The sequence below is a fragment of the Balaenoptera acutorostrata genome, chromosome 14 (genome assembly GCF_949987535.1).
Source record: "Balaenoptera acutorostrata chromosome 14, mBalAcu1.1, whole genome shotgun sequence".
In the NCBI taxonomy this organism is placed as follows: Eukaryota; Metazoa; Chordata; class Mammalia; order Artiodactyla; family Balaenopteridae; genus Balaenoptera; species Balaenoptera acutorostrata.
This window is the reverse complement of record NC_080077.1, coordinates 43954223-43972834: the sequence shown is the minus strand read 5'-3', so window position 1 is coordinate 43972834 and position 18612 is coordinate 43954223. Positions and strand designations below refer to the sequence as shown.

The 18612-nt window shown below is 44.6% G+C and overlaps 2 protein-coding genes across 2 annotated transcripts in view; one reads left to right on the top strand and one right to left on the bottom strand.

Annotated features, from left to right (window-relative positions):
* The window catches only part of LOC103004469 (calmodulin-binding transcription activator 1-like), a 37785-nt gene extending 36204 nt beyond the window's left edge, over positions 1–1581 (bottom strand). Inside the window, exon 1 of the mRNA XM_057527632.1 lies at positions 1496–1581. Coding sequence (XP_057383615.1) covers positions 1496–1581 — 86 coding nt within the window. The remainder of the gene's footprint in view (positions 1–1495) is intronic.
* Positions 1582–2376: 795 nt separating this feature from the next.
* The window catches only part of SLC35F1 (solute carrier family 35 member F1), a 404087-nt gene continuing 387851 nt past the window's right edge, over positions 2377–18612 (top strand). The window contains exon 1 of the mRNA XM_057528260.1: positions 2377–2549. Coding sequence (XP_057384243.1) covers positions 2377–2549 — 173 coding nt within the window. The remainder of the gene's footprint in view (positions 2550–18612) is intronic.

Below are 18612 nucleotides of genomic sequence, written 5' to 3'. Positions count from 1 at the left end.
TAATGCCCATGAGGTTACAAACGTTGATCCTATTCGTAACAATTCTTCAGAGCATCCTGTAGAAATCTGAGGTGGAAAAATATGAGAATGATTGCTGAGAAAGAACGGGACAGTGTGTTAATTATAAAAGGGAAAATGTTCTAATTTGAGTTAATTTTGGTAGAAAAAGACTTCAGGGATATTTCAGGTGGTAACTGGGTTTTACATAAATTGAAACATAGATTGGAGAGTTTTTTTGGATAGCTGTTTCCTCAAATGTTCAATGATTAAAAAAAAAAAAAAAAAAAAAAAAAAAGGGCTCCCAATCTTGTTAAAGGAATGGGAACTTACTTCTTAACCAAAAAATGAACCTCATCTTCTTTTTTTTTTTTTTTTTTTAATTAATTAATTATTTATTTATTTATTTTTGGCTGTGTTGGGTCTTCGTTGCTGTGCGAGGGCTTTCTCTAGTTGCGGCGAGCGGGGCCCACTCTTCATTGCGGTGCGCGGGCCTCTCACTATCGTGGCCTCTCTTGTTGCGGAGCACAGGCTCCAGACGCGCAGGCTCAGTAGTTGTGGCTCACGGGCCCAGTTGCTCCGCGGCATGTGGGATCCTCCCAGACCAGGGCTCGAACCCGTGTCCCCTGCATCGGCAGGCAGACTCTCAACCACTGCGCCACCTGGGAAGCCCAACCTCATCTTCTTTTTATCCTCCCATCTCCCTTTTCCCCTCTGTTAATCAGACAGCCCATCCCTTTCTTCAGTGTTGCTTTCTCCTCAACCCCCTTCTCTGTGGCACTTCCTATCACCAGTATTTTTTATTTGCTGGTTTCCAGTGCATTTGCATTCGGTGGTGGTATCAGCATGCTTTCCTGTAGATATACTTACCTATTAAACATATTCAGGGCAAATAATTCCACGTAGTGCACTGAAATGGAAACAAATGTTAAATGTGTATCATTTTTCACTATAGGATCTCTATCCAGGCAGTCCAGATAAAGAAAAATCTCTCTATCTTAGGAGTCAACTATTAACTGGGATCTAGATCAATAGGTCTGAGAGATGCCTGGGAGAGAGAATCAGTTTCCTTTGGCGGCAATAGGGTGTTCAGGTCTAAGATTTCGGAGCCAGATACACAGGGGTTTTCCCTTTTGAGAGTGGAGATCTGTGGTAGTAGCGCCACTGAAGAAGCTGTCAGGGCCCCCTGCTGGGTGGTTTCCCTCATTTAACTCTTACAGCACTGCGGGGAGAGAGACAGGAGTAGCCCCGCTGCACAAAGGAGACTGTGTCTCAGAATTCAAGTAAATTGCTTAGGGAGTCTCTGCTAATGAGTTTTAGAGGCACGATTGGAACTCAAATCTGCCTACATTCCCTTCACAGTGTTATGAAGCCGAGACGTTGAGTTGGTCTGATATGCTTTTTCCAGTTCCCAGAATGAATTCTTTGTGAGAAGTTGTTTCTCCTCCAGTTTCTTCCAGGCCCATTATAGTGACTGTAGGTGTAATATTTAGGATACTCGAGTTTGGCTTTGTAATCCAGGGCCGGCGCTCTTCTCAGCATCCTGTCGCTGTCCCGGGAAAGTGGTGCTAGTTTCCGCGGCATCTCGGCAGGAGAGGGGAGTTCCCTCCAACTAAAGAGGGAGGATCTATTCTCAACCTCACAAGCGTGGGGGGGGGACCCACAAACAGACAAACAAACAACAACAACCCCAAAAGAAAACAATCACAGCAACCCAGACCGTGGGCCTCTGGTGGACCGGGGACGGGAGGGTCGCGGCATCGAGGCACCTCGGGAGCGCCCTCTGGCGAGAACAGAGCGCGCGTCCCCCGCCCGGCCCCCCTTCGCCGCCGCCGCTGCGCCCCCGCCAGGCTCTCTGGGTTCACTCCCGGTCTCTCACTCCGTGAGACACAGACGGCAGCTTTCCGAGCGAGCGGGGGACCGGCTGAGGCGGCGCCAGCGCCACTGCCGCCGCTCGCCCCGAGAAGACCTGGGCACCGGGAGAGAAGGCGAGGCCCGGAGCCCCATCCCCTCTCTCCTCTGGGGTCTTCTAAGCCGACCGGCCGCTCGGCGCCCCCGCGCGACACCCTTCACGGCCACTTCGCGGGGCGTGCCGGGACTTGGGGACGCGGCTCGGGAAGAGCCGGGGCAGGAAGCGGCGGCGGCGGCGGCTGAGCGAGGGTGCGCGCACTGGGACTGGAGAGGTGTGAGTGGCGGGCTGCGCGGCGGCGGCGGCGGCCGTAGCCGCGGGTGCCTCCCCGCCTCGCCGCTTGGCAGGCAGCACCGCCTCCCCGGGCCGCGGCCGCCCGGCAGAGTCCTCCGCGCGTTCCCGGGCCCGGAGCCGGCGCACGATGCGCCCAGCAGCGTTCTGATCACCGCCGCGCCGCTGCCTCCGCCGCGATGATCCCCCCCGAGCCGCAGCAGCAGCAGCTGCAGCCGCCGCCGCCGGCCCCGCCGAACCATGTGGTGACCACCATCGAGAACCTGCCGGCCGAGGGCAGCGGCGGCGGCGGAAGCCTGTCCGCCTCCTCCCGGGCCGGCGTGCGCCAGAGGATCCGCAAAGTGCTGAACAGGTGAGCGGCGGCGGGGGCGCGGGGCTGCGGCTGCGGGGGCCCGGCGCGGGGACCCCTCCGTCCCCCGGGCGGCCCGGAGGCCCTTTGGGACGGACGGAGTCGCGTCCGGGGAGACTGAGGAGAGCGGGCGACGGCGCGCCCCGCGCTGGCGGAGAGGCCGCGGCAGCTTTGTCCCGGAGCGGGGAGCCCCGCGGCGCCCGGGCGCCGGCTGGTCCGAGGCGGGAGTTCGGGGAGAGGCGGGGTTCCGCCAGCCTGGCTGCTGTGTGTCCGCGCTCACACCCTCGCACACTCGTGTCGCCTCGCTTCCCTCTCCCACTCGGGCCCCAGCTTTGCGCTCGGGGGCCGGAGCGGACCTGGGGGTAGCCGGGGAGGAGGCGGGAAGGCGCAGGGCTGCGGGGATGGCGTGGAAGTCGCCGGCCTCGCGCTCCGCCCGGAGGTATCCCAGCCCCTCGCCGGGAGATGGGGGTAGTGGCGACAGCCCCGGCGGGCGGCGCGGGGACCCACTTCTCCCGCCCGGCGCCCCAGTTGCGGCTCCGACTCTTCCTGGCTGGGAGCGGGGATGGGGAGGTTAGAGGCCTGGGTCAGACCCAGGCAAAGTGCAGAAATGTTGCGGGAAGGGTATGAGGAGGAGGCTCCTGGCTGTGTGGAAGCCAGAGGAGGCGAACGCTGGCGGCCGGCGCCTCCAGTGCTGGAATCTGCGCAGTGGATGGATCAAGGACGAGGCGTTTAGGATGAGAACCTGGGTTGATGTGAGATGAGGGCCCCCCTTGGCGCCCCTGAGTCGGCCGTGATGCGAAAGGGACTTTTTCTACTAAAGTAACTTGAAATGGTTGAAGAGCTGACACTTAAAAATCAAATAGAGAACCGGTTGTGTGTGTTTTTATTTGGGTGCGTGTGTGCCTTTCGATGCATCTGTTGGGGGTAACTCTTAAGGTTGCTCTGTTCGTACAGGTTTCTGTGTGGCACTCTTTTGGGGTAGCCGAGATTTCCCCAAGGGATTCACCTCGAGCTCCTTGGGGCTGAAAGCTCTAGTGGGAGCACAAAATAGGTACAGAAATAGAAGCTTGAAAAGCTCCTTATTTTCGGAGTATGGTTTAATTTAGTCATATGAAATCCCAAACCATTCAGGAGTCGTCACTTGTGAAGACTTAACGTATATTAGCTTACTTGTGGGTACTTCCGAGTGTTTCCATTTATTATCAAATGAGAAGAAATTCACTCTGAAGTGAGACAAGAGTTGGTAATAGAAACTCAAGCCTTTACTTTCCTTTGATTTGTAGCTTAGAATAACACCTTCCAAAATATTACATATTACATCTAAAAAAGATAATGAGCAGAATAAATCAAGAAGATGCTGGCTTAGTACTTATTATGTGGGCTTCCTATCCTTTCTGAATACCTGTGTTTTTTTTGAATTGTAAATGACTTGGCATTGGCTGTTTAAATTTAATGCAGAATATGTTAATTATTAATTTCCCTCATCAAACTGAGAAAAAACTGCTGCCATTGTTCATTTATCTTTGCTTGATTGTAAGTTATTATTGACTCTGTGCAGGTTATTTCTTGATGTTTCGTGGATCTTAGAGTCCAGAATAACAAGAGCACTGAGGTGGGAGCTGAGGGGCTTGGTTTGTCATCATTCCTCTGCCGCTGACTTGCCACGTGGCTTGGGGCAGAGCTGTTCATCTCCATGGCTCTTGGTTCCTTCATTTGTAAAATGTGTTTTATACTTGTCTTACCTCTCTTATCATGGTTTTGAGAAATAGATGAGGTAATACTGAAGAAAAGACTTGGGAAAGTATAAAGCTTTACACGAATTCATTACTCAACCGAATTCTGTTGTCTAAGGGAGGACAGTGGGAATATTGTACACAAGTTAATTGAAGTCATGGTACATCATGGGGGGAATGTTGTATTTTACTAGCCTTCTGTGATCTGTGACATGAGTTTTATAGAGGAGGAACTTAGACTGAAAGGTTGGGTCCATGACATTTCATGGCAGATGCATCTGTGAATGGAACCCAAGGGTTATAGCCTTTAGATTTCAACTGAAACATTTGGTTGTCTTTCAAAGTTCTTCAGAATTTTCAGTGTAATATTTTGTATTAAGTAAATGATCTTTCCTTATCCTTAAAGGATAAGAAGAAAATATTTCTTTGGAGAAGGAGTGCCTTTGGTAAGGAGACTGAAAAAAATCAGAATAAGTGTAAAAATCCTGGTGGAGTAATTTCGTTAGCATGCTGATGGGCTTGGCTTTTGCTCCATGATTATGTCAACAGGAGACAGCACTAGGTGTGGCTGTTGAATGGTTGGGCTCTGTGTAAAAGCAAGAGGTGGGGGGCGGGAGTGGAATTTTCGAGTTCCTGTGCCAGCACTTAGGTGTGGGTCCCCTCTGGTCTGAACCCTCCAGGTATGTTGGACTAGTCAGTAATGGCTTTAAGGCTGGCCCATTGGGCGCCATATCATAAGCATCTTTGTTCATTGTCTAAAAGCTAAAGATCCCTTTTTGCTTCTTTTTCTTCTTTTCCTCTTCCTCTTTCCTTAATACTTCTATTTCCTTCACCTACGTTGCCCTATCAACTAATTGTCTTCTGGACAATCGTTTCCTTTCATCTACCTCTGGCATGCAGCAACTTAGCTGCTAGCAGAAAGTGAGGTTGGAAATCTGGAAGTTTGGAGCCAATATGAAAAATATCCCTCTAACTTTTGGCATGCAGATATACTGTTGGCAGCATTCTAGTGCTGTGAGCTGGCCAGTAGAGTCTCTTCAGTGACTGAGTGGGGCATTGCACCACTGTTAGTTACTCTGAGGATCCCACTGGGCCAGAGGGGCGGTGCTGAGAGACTGAGGATGGTGCACTGGGACGAGGAGTGTCAGACTGTGAGCAGCGCAAGCCTGGTGAACTGCCTGCCGCTGGTCACAGCCTGTAACAATAGCTACTTGCCAACCCAGAGGAAGAAATGCAAACACATATGCTGTCTGTATCCTGCCTACCGAGGAATAGGTAAAGGGAGAAGTACTGATTAATAATTAAAGGTACTGTCTTTCAAGAAGCTTAGAATGAAAATGCAGTATTACCTTAATGCAATCTGCCTTACATTGTCCTGCATCATTTTATTTCCTCGGTATATCTCCATATCCTTTCCCCTTTCTTTAAAGGCTTATTGAGTTGGATGGTTGCATTTTTTGTATGACAAATAGGGCATCTCACTGATTGACTACTCCCTGTAAAACAATTAGAGTAGAATATAATAGTATCCATAATTTTGGTGAAAGAGGAGGTGCTAGATAATTTTTTTTTACCAGTTAATGGGATGTGTCACATTCTTCTCCCCTGTCCTGTTCAAAATTGTTTTGGCAGTGTGATGCAAGAAATACAAGATGATTTAGATGCTGGGATAATTGTTACTTCTTTAATTCCCAAAGATTTAGAATAATGTCTTGGTTCAAAGAAGGAAAAAATTATGGCAAACTCCTCTTCACTTATTTCTTGAGTGTGAGATAGTATTTATTACCCTGCCACAGGCAAGCAAGATATGACAAAAAAGAAAATACTTCAAGGGCAACAGTTGATGACCCTCTCACAGGAACTGTTGGTACTAGTAGACTTCTTAGAAACATATAGGAGTAGATACTAATCTATGTAGTATCTGAAGATTTTCTCCTCTAAAATGATTTCATTACGAAATGTTTGCGGAAAACGAGTGATAGCTTGTTTTATGTTTTGCCTGTGTGGGGTTTTATTTATCTTTTCCCACTTGAATATTAGTTTCAGATCTTTTTTTAATAGATTTATTTATTTATTTTTGGCTGCGTTGGGTCTTCGTTTCTGTGTGAGGGCTCTCTCCAGTTGTGGCAAGCGGGGGCCACTCTTCATCGCGGTGCGCGGGCCTCTCACTATCGCGGCCTCTCTTGTTGCGGAGCACAGGCTCCAGACGCGCAGGCTCAGTAGCTGTGGCTCACGGGCCTAGTTGCTCCGCGGCATGTGGGATCTTCCCGGACCGGGGCACGAAACCCGTGTCCCCTGCCTTAGCAGGCGGATTCTTAACCACTGCGCCACCAGGGAAGCCCAGTTTCAGATCTTAATAAAAATAACCATGAATTTCAAGTTTTGACCCACTTTCTTCCCAATAAGAGATGCATTGGGTTGTTTCAAGTTATAAAGGCATTTCTGCCTTTTTGTGTCTTGTGGGGATGTTTAATCGTTGGCATGGAACCACGAGTGTGACTCTGGGTCATCCATTCATTTGACTTGAAACTAGCTGATTTCTAACGTACATTCTGATTTATTTCCTTAATTTTCAAATTTATGAAACTTTTTTGAATTGAAAACTAAAAAGCATTAAGGAGGATACATAGGAGAGTTGGTAGCAAGCCTACATAAAATCGATATCCACGTGGGAAGTTACCATATGTGATGGGACAGTATGTATATATAGCTTTTCTGAGTTATTAAGTAAGGTGGAGAGAACATGGTGAACCAACAGAATGGCTGCCAGGAACAGAGTTATGCTTGTACTATTAGGTACAGTTGATGAAGACATCTATTATCATTTAGGTGATCCTTTTTAATCAAATGGGACGGCTTTTGTTAAAAAATTGATAGTGAGGCTCTTCCTCAAGCTACTCCTTCTAACAGATGTCAGAATGAAAGGGGAAGACCAACCAGTAATGAGGATAATTGATACAAAATATTCCAAATGGAACAGCATGGTGTGATTAAAAACAGACATTTCTAAGATTAGTAGTAAACAAAAGATGTCTGAAGGACACATTTATTTTTAACTAAAGGACAAAATTATAAAACTGGAAGATCATCCAGTATAGTTTTCTGCATGGAGCTTAGAAAGCTGAATGTTCATATTAAAGGAATATTTGGTTTACCTTGGATAAAGATGGTGCATTTCCAAGGAAGTAACGTGTAAGAAAATGGACCTATCTTCATGTAATTTTTCTTTGACCTTTTACTCTCTCAAGATCCTTCAGTGCCTCAGGCCCATAATAAAAGATGTCTGTCTTTACTGTACACTGCTATAGATGTAGACAATATGGCAAATTGAGTTGCTGCCCATATAGTTCTAAAGTTACTTAATGCAAGAGCTGATTTATTATTTAATTGCCATTTCTCATAAAAGCAGAATGCAGCATGTGAAAGTACCACCACCAGGTTTTAGTTTAGCTTTCTCATTCATTTGAGTTCAGGCCAATGAGCATTCACTGCACCTTGTTCAAACACATTAATTCTTGATTATGTTTCTAAAAAAGTATACTTAGGAAGTCAAATGCCAGTAGACACGTGGAAAAATACCCCATACTATTTGGCATATTTCTTGACTGTGACATGAACATCTACATGTATACATTCATTTATTCTTTTTTTTTACTTTAAATTTTTGAATTTTATTTTATTATTTTATACAGCAGGTTCTTATTAGTTATCCATTTTATACATATTAGTGTATATATGTAAGGTCTGAAACCACATAACATAAAATTTACCATCTTAATCATTTTAAGTGTACAGTATAGTAGTGCTAACTGTATGCACATCGTTATGCAGCAGACCTCTAGAATTTTTTTAATCTTGCAAAATGGAAACTCTGTGTCCATTGAACAACAACTCCTCTTTTCCCTTCCCCACTGGCCCTGGCAACCACCATTCTACCTTCTGTTTCTAAGAGTTTGATTATTGTAGATACCTCATATAAATGGAATCATGCAGTGTTTCTTTTTGTAATTGGCTTATTTTATTTAGCATAATGTCCTCAAGGTTCATTCACATTGTCACAAGTGGCAGAATTTCCTAAGCCTAAATAATATTCCATTATGTGTGTGTGTGTGTGTGTGTGTGTGTGTGTGTGTGTAATACCACATTTTCTTTATCCATTCACTTGTTGATGGACATTTAGGTTACTTCCATCTCTTGGCTATTGTGAATAAAGCTGCAATGAAAACGAATGTGCAAATGTCTCCTCAAGATCCTGTTTTCAGTTTTTTTAGGCTATATAACCAGAAGTGGGATTGCTGAATCATCTGTTCTATTTTTAATTTTTTGAGGAACCTCCATACCATTTTTCATAGCAGTGGTACCATTTTGCGTTTTCACCAACAGTGCACAAGGGTTCCAGTATCTCCACATCCTGCTAACACTGTGTTTGTTTGTTTTTGATAGCGGCCATCCTAATGGGTGTGAAGTGATATCTCATTGTGGTTTTGATTTGCATTTCCCTAATAATCACTGATTTTGAGCATCTTTTCATATACTTGTTGGCCATTTGTATATCTTCTTTGAAGAAATGTCTATTCAAATCCTTTGCTAATTTTAAAATTGGATTGTTTGGTTTTGTTGTTGTTGTTGAGTTGTAGGACTTCTTTATAAATTCTGGATATTAATCCCTTATCAGATATATGATTTGCAAATATTTTCTTCCATTCCAATGGTTGTTTTTTTACTCTGTTGATTGTTTCTATATTCATTTGTTCCTAATCACTTTCTGTGTGCTGAGTCCTCTTCTGGAGGACACATACATAGCAAAACATTATTCTTGGCTTGAAGGACCTCAAAATCTAACTGGGTAGCTTGGCATATGTACTGCTATTGAGAGTGAATGATTATAATCTGTAATCTGAATTTTTATGCATAATGCTTAATTGTATGCTTCTAAATATCTAGATGCTAGAATCATATAAATAAGTTGTCCTGTATGCGATCCATATTGCACTTATTCTGTCTTATACAGACACTAGTTGAATGTACAAGAGTTGAGAAGGAGTTTCCCAGGAAATGGCAAGGAAAACAATAAAAATAAATATGTCTTAGAAAATATTTTCTTAGAAAAATGACATGCCTCAATCGGTGGCAACATGAATGTAATTTGTTTAAGTATACTATTATTAAACTTTTTAAAATATTGTTTTCTGCTACATTTAAATTTTAAACTCTCAAGAAAATTTACCTATGTGACTGTGATGTTAAAAAATACCTTACATACCATTTTACAAGTTCTGATATTATGAACCATCAATTCCTGCCCTTTTAACAAATTAATTAGGGAAATCTAGTACAACTGAATACACATTTAAAGGAGGCTAAACATAAAAAGAAACGAAATTGAGTTATTTGTAGTGGGGTGGATGGACCTAGATACTGTCACACAGAGTGAAGTAAGTCAGAAAGAGAAAAACAAATACCGTATTGCTAACACATATATATGGAATCTAAAAAAAAAAATGGTTCTGATGAACCTAGGGGCAGGACAAGAATAAAGACGCAGACGTAGAGAATGGACTTGAGGACATGGGGCGGGGGAGGGTAAGCTGGGACGAAGTGAGAGAGTAGCATTGACATATATACACTACCAAATGTAAAATAGATAGCTAGTGGGAAGCAGCTGCATGGGACAGGGAGATCAGCTCGGTGCTTTGTGACCACCTAGAGGGGTGGGATAGGGAGGGTGGGAGGGAGACGCAAGAGGGAGGGGATATGAGGATATATGTATACATATAGCTGATTCACTTTGTTATACAGCAGAAACTAACACACCATTGTAAAGCAATTATACTCCAATAAAGATGTAAAAAAAAAAAAATAAAGGAGGCTAAAAACTAAAACATGCTAATTATATCCAGATTTAGAGTGACAGGGCTACAATTCCTAATCATTCCTGGCTTGGAGATAGTACAAGGTACTGATCCATTGTGTAAGACAAATACTTCACTGGTTTCTCTTTTCCTTGTCCACTCATTCATTCAATCAGTCAGTCATTTATTCAATGAGTATTTATTAAGTGTTCACTATATGTTGGGCACTGCTGGATCATAGTGGTGAACCAGACAGTCATGGGCTGACGTGGACCCTTGAGTGCCATTGGCGGAGTTTCTAACTGTTATTATCCTTTCAATATAATCTATCAAGGGGACAATTTAAGTAAAGTAGAAATAAAGATAACATACATCAAAATGATTAGATTTTCAAGCTTATCTAACAGAGATGCAAAAAAAAGCCCCATAATTTAGCTGTTTCACCTGTAAGAAAACTACTCAAGAGGAAGACTGACCCCATAATAAAATTACTTGAAGTTTACACAGAGTCAAGAGGCAGATCTTTCTTGAGGAATACAATACAATTTGTTTCACTTAGGACTTTAAACAAAGGAGGAATAGCCATTAATGTTCATCTACTTTCAGAGTGTTAGAAGAAAAAGGAGAACAGACTTGGATCTCATCCTGCCATTTCAGGGTGAGCCTATCAAGGCCATTGCCATATAACCCAAGAAAATAGAGTTTCCTGAAAATATCTACATTCTGACAGTGCATACACAACTTTGAGGGAGCTTGGGGACATGTTTGTGCATTGCAGGTAAGAGAGATTGAGGGTGATTTGGAAGGACTCGATTGCTTTACTATGTAATTTGATACAACCTATGAGTGTTTGAATTAAAATGAGCATTTAGACAGTAGCTCAAATTCTTAAATTTTACATTATAAAGCATACATTTTATATTATAAAATTTTACATATGTTATTCTCATAATAATCTTTTTATAGATATGGAAACCAATTTTTATGGTCACACAGCTAAGTGCTTTTATAAGACTACAGAGGAAGGAGAGACTAGGCTGGAGACAGGGCAGGAGGGTTCAGGGATGGCATTTGTCCCTGGCATTGAAAGATGGTGTCTTAGGTTGGGCTGCTATAACAAAATATCATAGACTGGGCAGCTTAAACAACAGACATTTATTTCTTACAGTTCTGGAGGCTGGGAAGTCTGAGATCAGAGTGCTGGCAGATTGTGTGTCTGGTGAGGGCCTTCTTGACTTTCAGACAGCTGTCTTGTATCCACACATGGTGGAGGGAGAGAGTGAGAGTGAAAGAGAGAGAGAGAGAGAGAAGGAGATCTCCTTTCTCATCTTATAAGGATACTAATTTCATAATGGGGACTTCACCTGCATGACCTCATCTAAATCTAATACCTCCAAAGTTTCCACCTCCAAATACTATTACACCGGGGAGTTGGGCTTTAACACATAAATTTTGGGGGGACATAAACATTTGATCCATAGCAGATGGGTAGGATAGGAACATGTGCAAGAAGGGGGATGACAGAAAGGATGAACCAAATATAGAGTAAGAGACTGGAGGAGGATTAAATGACCAGTTTGACAATATTTTGTGTAGGTAAAAAGGCAGTAGAGTGAAGTAAGGCTAGAATTGCAGGATGGAGTCAGATAATGGAAAGCCTTAGACACTCCAATATGAGTTAGACTGTGGGTTGTTATTTTTGCAGGTTATTGAGTAGAGAAAGGACTTGATCAGAGATGTGCCTGAACATTATATTTTGGACAAAGTCTGTAGGACAGATGGACAAGGGTTTAGGGGTCAGTTAGGTGGCTACTGTAGCCATATAGTGGAGTGGAGACAGGAGTCTAAATGGGATGGAGGCGGCCAGGATGGAGAGGGAAGTGCTGTAATTTGAACAGAGTGTGGACCAGGGTCAGAGAGAGGAAGATTAGATTATTTTTGAGAAGGTACTCAATAGTGTCTGCAACATAGTGGGTGGTTAATACTTGTTTGCTGAAAGGTGATAAACTTGCTACAAGGAAGGGATCTGCTCACTAGGGCAGAAGAGACCTAGGGTGTTACCTGAACTAGACAGGCAGCTGGAGGACCTTAGCCAGCTACTCAGTGGCCTGTGGACCTGTGCTAATTCACAGATTGTGTAACCAGACTGTGAGGAGAACAGAAATCAAGAGTAAGCATTAGAAATAGCTATAGCAACTTGACAGAGTACTTTTATGATTTTTTTTCTAATATTAAAATATCAGGTCATGTATTTTAATTTTTGTTTTTTTGCCATTTTATTTTTCTAGTAGTTGATTTTTTGAATTGTATTTTACAAAAGAATTGTCTTCAGTGAATTGAAAAAAAAAAAGAACCAATATTTTATAACAGATAGTTTGAGAAGCACTGGTCCCAGTCCAGTATCCAAGAGGGAGCAACAGCGAGTCTGGATTCTGGAAGTGCATCTAATCATGGGGTAGGGGGTCCTCATAGTGGTAGCATTAGGATGGTGCTAGTCATGGCCCTGGAAATCTGTACATCCCAGCTGGCAATGTGGAGGCAGCAGGTTAGGCCTGACAATAGCTACATTAAGTATCAAGGACTCAACCCAACAGGCTAGGTTGGGGCTCCCACCTTAAAGGGATCCCCTGGAATGTTAGGCGGGGAACCTCTTTATCAATGAGAAGGGGTACAGCGCAGCCCACCTTAAAGGGATCCCCTGGAATGTTAGGCGGGGAAGCTCTTTAGCAATGAGAAGGGGTACAGCGCAGCCCACCTTAAAGGGATCCCCTGGAATGTTAGGCGGGGAAGCTCTTTAGCAATGAGAAGGGGTACAGCGCAGCATCGCAGGTCTGTGGAATGGGCTATAAGTGGAGAGTGCTATCTTTCAAGGATCTTAAAGTTAAAGAGAGCAGATTCTAGGTGTGAGTGCAGAAAGCAGGGTCAGGGTTACAGGGGGGCTCAGCATGAGCAGCAGGGCCACTGGCATGGCTCTACTTCAGGCTCTGAGGAGCACAGAGTAGGAACTCTTCAGCCATTCAACACCATCACTACTGAGCCAGCTAAGAGGCACCATCTAGATATTGGGGAAGCTGCAGGGAACAAGACATAAAAGGCCTCCACTCTCCTGGAGACTATGTTCTAGTTGGGGGCAGGCAATAAACGCATACATAAGACAGATATCTCATTGTGCTAAATACTCTCCAGAGAATTAAGGTGGGGCGATGTGACAGAGAGGTAACGGGTGGTACTTTAACTTGAGTGGTGAGAAGAGGCCTCTCCCTGTCTGGTAACATTGAAGCTAAGATTGGAATGACTAAAAGGAACCGGCTACTTGAGGGTCAGGAGGCAGTGCATTCCAGGTGGATATGCTGAGATGAAACAAGCAGCAGAGTGACTGAAAGTAAGGGAGTGCAAGAAGGAGGGGAGCATGGGAGGGGGGAGATCACGGGCTGGGGCAGGGTGGGGGGAGGCAGGCGTGAGGTCTTTTAGGGCCCCATAGGCCGGGAGAAGAACTTGTGTTTTATTCTCAGTGGGATGGGGAGCAACTGAAAGGTTTTAAGCAGAGGAGTAATGTGGTTAATGTTTTGAAAAGCCCACCCTGGCTGCTGTTGGAGAATGGACTGCGGGAGAGGTAAGTGGCTCCAGGAGGAAAGAGACGTTGCAGGCTTGGACTGGAGGGTAGCAATGAGGTGGAGAGAAATGATTGCGTTTTGGAGCGATTCATCTTGGGAGATGGAGTCCATGGGATTGGATGTGTGGTTTGGTGAGGCTGCTGAGGGAAATGGATAAAGAAAAACTCCAGTTTGGGGGCATGAGAAACTGGGTGAGTGATGGTGCCCTTGTCCAAGATGGGAAAGACAGGGAGAGGAACATGTTTGTGGATAAAAAGTCAAGAGTTTACTTCTGGCAAGTTAAGTTAGAGATGTCCAGTGGAAATGTCACATGATAGCTGGAGTATGGGATTTAGGGAGAAATCAGGGGCTGGGGATTTGGATTTGGGTGTCATTGGTGTGGTCCTGGATAAGATCATCTGGGGGCAATGTGTCGATAGAGGAGAAAAGGGGTCCCAGGGTCACTCTGGGGAGCACATCAACTTCCGAGTCAAACAGAGGAGGAGGACCCAGCAAAGGAGTCGGAGAAGGAGAGGTCTGAAGCAGGAGGGAAAACTGGAGAGTACGGTGTTGAGAAGCCTGGAGAAGTAAGTGTTTTGAGAGGGAGGAAATAAACAGTGCACGTGCTGAGAGTAATCAGCTAAGGGAAGGGTGGAGAAATGATCAGTGTCTCAGCAGCAGACAGGCGCAGGCTCAGGTGGTGGGTGCCGATGGAGGCCTGGATGGAACGGTTTGGAGAGGGACTGTGAACTGGGGGTTTCAAAACATAACTTTGGAAAAGTTTTCCTCTAACCGGGAGCAGAGTAAAGGGAGAGTCTGTTAACAGAGGACATAATATAAAAGGTCTGTATGCTGATGGGAAAGATGCAGTGGAGAGGGGAAAATTGCATATGCAGGAAGGAATGGGGTAAAGGAAGGAGGAAGGCCTTGCAAAGGCTGAGATGGTAGGATCCCAGGTGCAGGGGGAGGGGTTGACCTTGGAGAGGAGCCAGGACACTCTCCAAGCTCCAGGAGGTGGGGGGAGAAAGCGTGGGTGTAAACGAAGGTAATTTGGTAGATTCGGTGGTGAGAATAAAAGGTGATTCCTGTCTGGTGGCTTTTCTTTTTCTGTGAACTCTGAGGTCATCCTATCAATTAAGAATGAAGGTGCTGGGTAGTGGGGGAGGGGTGTAGGACATTTGTACGGAGAGAAGTAGAAATAGTCATTTTGAAGAGTCAGAAAGACATGCAAGAGAAGTATCGTAGGATGTAAGGCAGAGCTGTGCGCTTTTTTGACATTTGTGATGAGGAGGCGGTGAGCAGTGTGATGGGCAGAAAGAAGCTACTGCTGTTTAGAGTCTGTCTTGGAAAGGGTTAACTCAGAAACAGATCTGGGCCCTGGTGACAAGGCATGCGAGAACCGTCAGTGGATTCAGCTGTGAAGACGTCAGGATATTAGTGCAGGGCGTATTTAGGGGCGCTCAGGAGGATTTCGGTCCTGATTATACTTGGGAGTGGGGTGTGAGAGAGAGAAGAGGGAATTAAACGTCCCTTGGAGATTTTGTGTCTGGGCCCCTGGAATGATGATGTCCCCTTCAGAATGTGAAATGTGAGATGTTCTGTCTCAGGGAACTGACTTCCGTTTTTCGGGGACCTCAATATTCTCATTTGTAAACTGGTTAAAATCGTCCTAGCCCTTCATTTCCCATTGCATTTTGGGGATTTTTAAATGACATAACATCTGGGAGACGGCTTGGAAAGCTGCCAAGCACTCTGCATTTGTTATCCTGGTCACAAAATTGAAATGGGAGCCCGGGTTCTCGTGGCTTTGTGCCGTCGCAGGCCCGGGATAAGCGCTAACGAGCGCCCTCAGCGCGCCGAGGACTTGGATGCAGGCGCTGCTCGGCTCGGTGGTTTTCCTCCTGAGCCTTGCGGGTCAGAGTCTGAAGTGGAACCCACCCACCTACGAACAAGGCACAAGTCTGTTCTACTTCATTGTATTGCGGTTGTTTGAAAGCTAGATATATTTAAACATTTTTGGCTTTGTTTTAAGAACGCCTCTTCTTGGGAAGACTAATTTGGCAGAAGGCATCTGCCCTGCAGTCTGATTGCGCCTCTCAGAGTGATGGTTGCTTCGGCGGTACCTGCGGTTTGTAAAGGAGAGTTTGACAGGTTTCGGGAAAGGGTTAGTGCCTCTTGAACTGGGGAGGTTTCAAAATGAGCTTGGGCCTAAAAGGCTCCATAGAGCCCGGCAGTGGGACAGACAGAGCGGCTCAGAGGGAAGGCACAGAGCAGCTTTTATGTGCTAATGAGGGGAAGCCCAGATGCCAGGGGGATCAGAGGAGCTCTTTGTGACGCGGGGATGGCTGGAGCCTCTGTCCTTATCTGGATCGTGCCGCAGGCAAGAGAAACACTGCGCTCTCACAGAGGGGCCCTTGCCTCCACGGATAGCCCTACACACCGTTCCCAATGCTGCTGGGCGGTGAGGGGCTGTGGAAAGTCCCAGGGTGGGGTGACTGCTTGAAAGCAGGGAGGCTGGGAGGTGGGGGGGGGGACGGAGGATGGGAAGGGGGAGAGCTGTTCGGTAGGGTGTGTGGAGTCAGAGAGCTAGGAAGCACTTTTACAGCTTCACAAAACTAACTGTTGTCCCTCCAGTGATGCCAAGCTTGATGAGTGGCCTTCAAGCCAGTCCAAAAGGAGGTGCGCTATCCTTGAAAATAGCACAGGTCAGTTTTTAGCTAGTTACGGGGTAAGTCTGAAACATCACGAAAACCAACCAAACAAAAACTACCATCACCCAGTGAGTGCTGGAATGAATTTCACATTCTGGTTATTCCATTCAGTGATTGCTCCAGAATTGCTAGCTGGGAGGGGTTAGGAGCACCCATGTGGTTGGAAGCAGGGTCAGGGAACTTGTCCTGAAGCTGAATTTGCATAGGAGGACACAGTGTTTACAAAGGTTGTGTGTTTACTTCTACTGATGGAGAGATTGGGTAACCAGCACACCCCTAGGGTTGTTACTGTCTCTGGAAATATGAGTTCCCAGATAAGACAGACCAAGGAAGACATCAATCCGTGGTACCTTGACCTTTTCTTTATCTCCTACTTTTCATTTCTGTATCTTTTTGGGACTATATAAATATTTAAATATAGTATCTATTATATACATTATTTCTCAAATAGTGTATATTAGGTATTATTTGTAATGAATCTTTGTCTATTTATCCATCTGTCTCTTTCTACCTTCCTCTCTTTCTCTCTGACACACACACCCACTCACACACACACGCACATTGAAAGAGAATAGTTTTTCCATTTGGAATAGTTTGTTTTCCTTCTTTGAAGACAGCCCTCAACTTTCCTTACCATGCTTTTTTTGGCTCAGAGTTGGTTCAAGGAGAATGCTTTATTTTTAATGTGTTTAATTTTTACTTAGGAACCACATTGAATTGGTATCACTTAAGAAAACAAAAATATTCAGTGTGAAATTACCTGTGAGCTAGCTATATCTGAATGTGTGAATACAACTGTAGAACAAGCCACCACATAAAGATTCCGCCTTCCCCCCACCCCCTCCCTTTCCTTGAGCCATATATGGTTTCATTACAACCCTTCAGTTACAAGTGGTAACGAGTCCAGTGACTTGACTTACAAATGTATCCTTTTTTTATAGAGCTTCTTTTTGGGTGATGAAAAATTTCTGGAAATATATGGAGGTAATGATTGCACAACATTGTGAATGTACTTAATGCCACAGAACTCTACACATAAAAATGGTTAAAATGGCAAATTTTGTTATATATATACAATATAAAATATATAGTATAAATATTGTACATATTGTATATATGCAATAAAAATATTTTAAAAATATATCTTTTTTTACCTGTTCTAACAGTTTGCGTGATTTTAGTGCTTTTCAGGCAAAATACTTCTTTCTTTATTTTTTTTAGTTCTTTTTCTTAATGCTTCCTATTTATTTCCTGCTGCTAATGGGGTCCCTGCATTTTGGATTGACCTTCCCCAGTGTAAGCCTAAAGAAGTATAAGCAATAAGGTGCTTGCTTGCACTGGTTTTAGAAAATTGATCATATGCAGCTCTAATGCTGATAAGTGGACTCATCTGCATCCAATGTGATGAGACCATAATTATTACCTTCTTAGCCCCAAAGCTCATTGCAACCTGAGAGTATGCCTTCGAAGATGATGGAAGAAAAGCACGGTCCAAAGCATTTATAGCAATGGATATTAGACTGCTCCTTTTGGATATTAGTTTGTTGAAGAAATGAAAAATATGCAGGTGGGAATGTGTGTGGATGGCCTGCAGGACCACGACTGCAGTTGGTCGGGCTGTAGGTTGGTGAATTGAGATACAACAACAAAAATGTCCTCTCCCTGTTTTCCCTTGTTACAGCTAGAAAGCAGTTCATTCGATTTAGGAACCTGACGATTCTCTTCCTTTTTTAGTGGTTCCTGGAGTAAGAGGTAAAGGAGCCAGAGTCTGTAGTGCACACTTTTTCTAAAAAAGAAATTTCTACAGTCTGCTATTATTTACCCCACACTCTTGGTGTTGGGGGAGGTTAAGACACATACAAGAAGCAAAGGCATTTCAAAGTGAAAGGCAGAAGAAAATGGAATGCTTGGGTCGAGGTGGAGGAGCCCTGCAGAGAGCTAGCCTTGGATTTCTAATATTCTCTGCTATTTTAACCATTAAAGTATTTAGCTCCATAAGGCTTAAAATGTTGATTCCTGTCCCTTCTTAGGGAAACAAGTGAACAAACAAAGAAAAAAAAAGTCCCAGACGCGATGTGACATGTGAATGAATCAAAGGCACCTTCATTCCATGTCAAAATTCCCACTTTGGAGAACTATTAATGTTCTCTGTGGAAATATTTTGAACTTCAGAAATG